This window comes from Cynara cardunculus, unplaced genomic scaffold, assembly GCF_001531365.2.
Source record: "Cynara cardunculus var. scolymus isolate 2C unplaced genomic scaffold, CcrdV1 Un_Scaffold_5913, whole genome shotgun sequence".
NCBI classification, from domain to species: Eukaryota; Viridiplantae; Streptophyta; class Magnoliopsida; order Asterales; family Asteraceae; genus Cynara; species Cynara cardunculus.
In genome coordinates this window covers 23,830-29,791 of record NW_020202664.1, presented here as the reverse complement: position 1 = coordinate 29,791, position 5,962 = coordinate 23,830, and the positions used below count along the sequence as shown (strand labels likewise).

General features: G+C 32.4%; 1 protein-coding gene across 1 annotated transcript in view; it reads right to left on the bottom strand.

Moving 5' to 3' along the window:
• Positions 1 to 1,864: 1,864 nt before the first annotated feature.
• The window catches only part of LOC112504534, a 5,695-nt gene continuing 1,597 nt past the window's right edge, over positions 1,865 to 5,962 (bottom strand). The window contains exons 2-4 of the mRNA XM_025108480.1: positions 4,074 to 4,602; positions 2,654 to 3,289; positions 1,865 to 2,117 (exon numbers count right to left, since the gene is read on the bottom strand). Of these exons, the coding sequence (XP_024964248.1) occupies positions 2,025 to 2,117; positions 2,654 to 3,289; positions 4,074 to 4,595 (1,251 nt within the window). The 5' untranslated portion in view covers positions 4,596 to 4,602 and the 3' untranslated portion in view covers positions 1,865 to 2,024. The remainder of the gene's footprint in view (positions 2,118 to 2,653; positions 3,290 to 4,073; positions 4,603 to 5,962) is intronic.

Here is a 5,962-nt window from a genome sequence, read left to right as displayed (position 1 = left end):
CGAACATTCACAGCAAAAACATTGTGAAAGTTACCTTCACAACATTTTGCTGTGAAGTTTCAAGTGTAAAAAAATGGTTAATTGAAAACAGATTGGTTTCACATGATTTAAAGTTTAATTAGCAAATAACAACCATTTGTATATGTATTTATGTGTTGATGGATTATGTAATCCACAAACAGGTAATTTACTCAAGATCAACGACATTGTTATTACAGCATTGAAACTAAACTTAGGGGTCGTTTACCCAATTGCTTACCCGATAAGCGATTATCGGTAGAAGTCAACACTATGATTTATTTTGATGCGCAAGATTTTAGTACATCAAAACATATCGAATGCAACAATTTACTTGGCAGACGCTTACTTGGGTAAGAGTCGTCATCCTCACTTACTGGGTAAGACTCTTCATCGTTCTCATCGCTCTTACCCGGTAAGATTTTTGGCCYTTCTCATGCCGATAAGGAAATTTATACGGTAAGCACTTACCAAGTAAGTGTTTARTATACGGTTCCTAACTTATTAGTTAGTTTACCAAATATAACCATAATGATCATACACGTGAACAACGTTATGATTGAGTATTTCTTTACGAAGCAAGTTATAATAATCCATTTTGATGAACGATTTTCGAAGGTTTCACATTTMTGTCTTATTTAAAAGTTTTAATATGTTATAACTTGGATAATGTATTATTTTTGTTTTTGATAAATGATATATCTGCATTGAAACAAATTAAACACGTGCTTCAAGTGCCATATTTGTATGAGAGATTAGGCTTCCTATTGAAACTTAGGGACCATTTACCTAGACACTTACCCGGTAAGTATTTATCGGTAAAATTCAACAATATCGCTTACTTACTGGGCAAAATTTTATTCATTAAAACGCATCGTATGTAACAATTTATCCCGGTAAGTGCTAACCATGGTAAGAGTCCTCGTCTTCACTTACTGGATAAGACTTGAGATTCTTGTCTTCGTTCTTATCGGGTAAGATTCTTATTCCTTGCCATATTCATCCGATAAAATAAAGTGACTTGGTAAGTACTTACCCGAGTAAGCGTTTGATAAATGACACCTTAATTGCTAAGTTGTGGATTTAGAAAGTGATGATGGGGAGCTGAAATGGGAAGGACATCAAATCTCATAGTTCTCATTTGAATATGTAAACACATCCATAGTTATATAAGAAAAGTATGCTTTGGCAATGCCTTTTTTTAGCAACGATATGTTTCAACCACAAGCTATAACGAGGACATGTCGTCATTATAAACTATTTATAACGTGGACTTTTAGTGACGATAAAAGTCGTTGCCAAAACCAGGGGCGGATGTAGTTTGTAAAAGGTGGGGGGATGGGCCCCATAAAAAATATCTTTTATCGAAGGTTAAAAAAACTACTATAATTCCCTCTAGTGATTTTTCGTCTGTCCTCCACCAACCGAAGAAAGTACATCGAAAAAATCAATCAAAAAGCAAAAGAAAAATCTCTTAAATCAACCAAAAAAACAGGAAAAGTCTCTCGAAATCAACAAAAAAACCGATAAGTCCCTCGAAATCTACAAAAAGTTCCTCAAAAAGGTGGAATTAAGCTAAAAACACATCGGACGACTTTGCGGGCCTTTAATCTATCCACTAGGTAAAAATTCTGGATCCGCCACACAGGCTAAAACCCTTTTGTTTTCCGTGATTTCAGTATTAAGTTTTCGATATGGCTAACATGGTTTGTTGTTTCTAATGTTAGTAACCAAAGGTCCCGATGAAGTTGAACGAAAAATTGGAACCGATTTCAATATGCTAACATTGATACCTAAATATCAGGGTCACTTTATCATGGCTTTCTCAACTGAAATCATTTTAAATGATATAAATCCACAACTATTCCATGATCATGTACAATTTTTGCAATAGAAATAACGATATACATATACACAAAGTCATATCACACAAGCGTAAACCATTAACGATACTAGTACAAGACACAAATATCATGACTGAATCCATGAGCAACCGAATTAGGGCTTCAAGTCGATGCCTTTGGCTTCTTCATAAGCGCATCGAGGCAATCGGTTAAAGCCGATGTTGAGGTGATAGAAGCTYTGAGGATTAAAAGTGCCTGCATAATCAAGAAAAGGGTGTCCAAAATATAGTTATTATTCCATATATACTTCATCTCTTGTCTATAATCACTGCAACAAAATTGAGTTTATATTAAGACGCCACTATTTTATAGCACATAACTTTGTAGGATCAAACATCAAAGTATCATATATAAAGGTGTTGCAATATGTTTATAGGACGCTTTTGGATATTTTTAGAAATTTTCTTAGATACCTTTAATAAACGTCATACTAGCTATTTTGTAGGATACCATTTGAAAAAGTGTCTTATAAAAACAAGTGTACCATAAAAAAGTGTTTATATGACATTTTTCAAATGTATCCTATAAAATAATTAATACAACGCTTTATTTTAAGATTTGTCCTAAAAAGCTTGTTAAAACATCGAAAAATGTCATATAAACTTATTGCACCACCTTTAGATAACCCACTTTAACGTTTAGTCCTAAAAACTTATGTCTTATAAAACAATCTACTGAGACTGTCTCTTGGCGTCTTAAACCCCTAAGCACATATCTAAACGATAACTTACCTCTTGTTCACCTACGCTCGCTTCGATAACCTCGATATCACCAACAGAAATGCCAAGTGTGTTGAACTTCGAAATCGTTGATATAGACGGTGACACTGTTATTTCTAGATCATCAGAAATTATAAATGTCGTTTGTTCCTTAAGGAAATGACCCTTGCTTGTATTTACATCGTAAATGGGAAGAAAGTCGGTCACACGCAGATAATTAGCTGCGAGTTTCGGGCAAAGTAACATGGTCGTGACGTCCTCAGATTTCAAGTATTTCCGATCTCCGAAACTTGAAATACTATTGTACAAATTATCTATACCCATCGGAGAAGAATTATCCTTTGTTAAACGTTTTACGGCACCCAATGGGATCGTTAGGAAGCTGAAGAGAAGTTCCACAAAGAAATTCTCAACTTGTGCACATAATACCTTCTTCTTTGATTTCTGTACTAGTAGTTTTATAGTCTGTGACTGGCCTGAGTTCTTCGAAATCGAAGTTGAATTGCTCAAGGTAGAGTTTGCGATGGACGATGAGTATGAACAACAACACAAGCATGAGCTCGAGCACGAGCATGATTTACTTCTCGGAAGAACCAGATTTGTCAAAGGACTTTTTGTCAATAACGACCACTTGAGTAGATTGGAAAACTGAAATAGTAATTTGAAGAAGATAATCAAGACATATTTCTTTAAAATAATTCTAGAAACGGATATACACTACAACAAAATTGACTTTATAGGACGTMTAGAATGTCTAAACGTCTTAATAGAATACTTTATAGAACTTAAGTTAGACCAAACTATAAATCATTTTTATTTAAAAGCATTAATATAGGTTTATAGGACGTTTTTAGATGTTTTAACAAGTTTTTATGACACTTAAATAAAGTTTCTTATTAGATACTCCCTTTGTCCCAAAATAAATGTTCATAATGAAAATGTCATATACTTTTAGGATTGTTTAATTATTACACTTTTTAATTAATAAAATGACAATTTTACTTTTAATTATAGAGAAATTTTTTTTACTCACCTTATAATTAAGGGTAACATGAGAAAGTAGGCATTCACYTTTGAAAGTAGAAACTTATTTTRAGACAAACTAAAATAGTAATGTRAACAYTTATTTGTTATTTTGAGAGTAAAGTATTTTATAAGATGCTTTGTCATGTAAACCAATTGTTTTGTACTAAACTCTTTTTTAAAGTGTCGTATAAAATAGTTAATACGACACTTTATTTTAAAAAAAAAAACATTCAAAAAACTTGTTAAAATGCTTATAAGTGTCATGTAAACCTGTTGTAATACTTTTAGATGAGACGTATTTTTGGTTTGTTCTATAAACTTAAGTCCTATAAAGTATATTTTATTAAGATATTTGGACATTTTAAGATAAAACCAATCCTGTTGTAGCAAAGAATCAAAAACTTACCTCTTCCAAGCCAAAGCAAATGGTTCTCTCATCTAGCAAATCAATGTATTCAACACCAAGGGAATTAAGGAGTTCGATGCTTGAATCCAGCAACACGGGTACTACGTTGAGATCATCGGTGATGATGAACGATGTCTTCTTTTTGACAAATACTGCATCGTCTTGACTACCAACAACAGTAGTATTACTGACGGGTTTCGTGTCGTCTAGATTTATTTTCAGCTTCCGGAGAACAGAAACCGATGAATTGTTTGGAATAACAAGTGCATCCTTAGAATGTTTGTTAGAGAAATGCTGATCATTTAGATTCACAACACTTTCATACAAGGAAGTCAAGCTTCCAACTTTTGTACTCTGCGAGTCCGCTAACGTGTGTGAGAGTCTTGCGATTGTTCCGAGCGGCAAAGTGAAGAAACTAAAGAGAATTTCAACAAAGTCTTCTTCCGCTTCTGCGAACATCACTTTTTTCTTCTTTTTGTCGACAAATACTTTGAGGTGAACCGAGTTTTCATTGCTTCCCATCGTCGATCTGCTCAAGTTGTCACAATATCACTCTAGATTCTTATCAAGTGTTTAAAATAGGTTCAACAAGTTTTTTAGGACATTTTTAATAGAAGGCATAACATTGGCTATGTTATAAGACACTTTATGTCGTATAAAACCATCTTTTTATAAGATAATTGTTTTTAWAAGACACTTTTTCAAATAGTCTTCTATAAAAATAACTAATACGACATTTTTTATGATAAAAATGTTATAAAAAACTTGTTACGATGTGTTTTCGTGAGACCCGCGGGACTATTTTTTAACACTTGAAACTTCATAGCAAAACGCTGTAATGGTAACTTTCATGGTGTTTTTGTTGTGAAGGTTCGGTTTTCTTTTACCTTCACAACATTTTGCTGTGAAGTTTCAAGTGTAAAAAAGTGGACAGGGGTCTCACGAAGACAAGTTGGTTTTACATGAACCCAACCCTATAGATATATATATATATATATATATATAGGGGTAAGATCAAATGTTAACCAAAGTTTTTGTGTTAACTTTGTTAACCGATCTTGGCCATTCAATCTTTCAATAAACGGTTGTAATTAATCATGATAAAAACTTATTTTTTTAATTTAAAATTGCATAAAGATAAGTGAACAATGTTGAAAAAGGTATTTAGGTAAAAAAAAATGTAACTCCCATATCATTAATTAATTGAGAGTTACAAAATCAAAAATTCTATGATTTTTTTGTTAATGTAAGAACCATATGAACACAACTATATATATATATATATATATATATATATATGAATATATGAATCATTGTGTCAAATACGAACAAAAATTTGACATATATATGAACTTGGACTGCATAGCATTTATGAACACAATATGGACATAATATGAATAACTGCTATACGAAAGGAAATAAATAAATAAAACAGGTATGAACACGATATGAACAGCTTGTGAACAATAGTTCCTTCATTATAAACGCATTCAAGAGTGATACTTTGTCAATTAGAGTTTTATACATGCATTGCATCCACACCGTTTAAGGTTCACCTCTTGTTTATATATGTTTCTGATCTTATATGGTTGTTCACCCCTTGTTCATATCGTGTTCACCTCTTGTTCATATCGTATAAAATATATGAACACATAACCCCAACGCTATGAACACCGGGTGCAAACACTTACACAAATATAAAGATTTAGTATCAAGCTTAAAAATAACATTTGTGTTCATATGATAGAAGTAACATGAACACAATGGTTCATGATTCATAAAAGTTGGTAATATGGCAATATGAAAATGGGTCTTGCATGTATTTCCATTTGAACATGTGAATTAGGTACGTATTTTAATAATTAAAGAAAAAAGCTATCAATACAAGA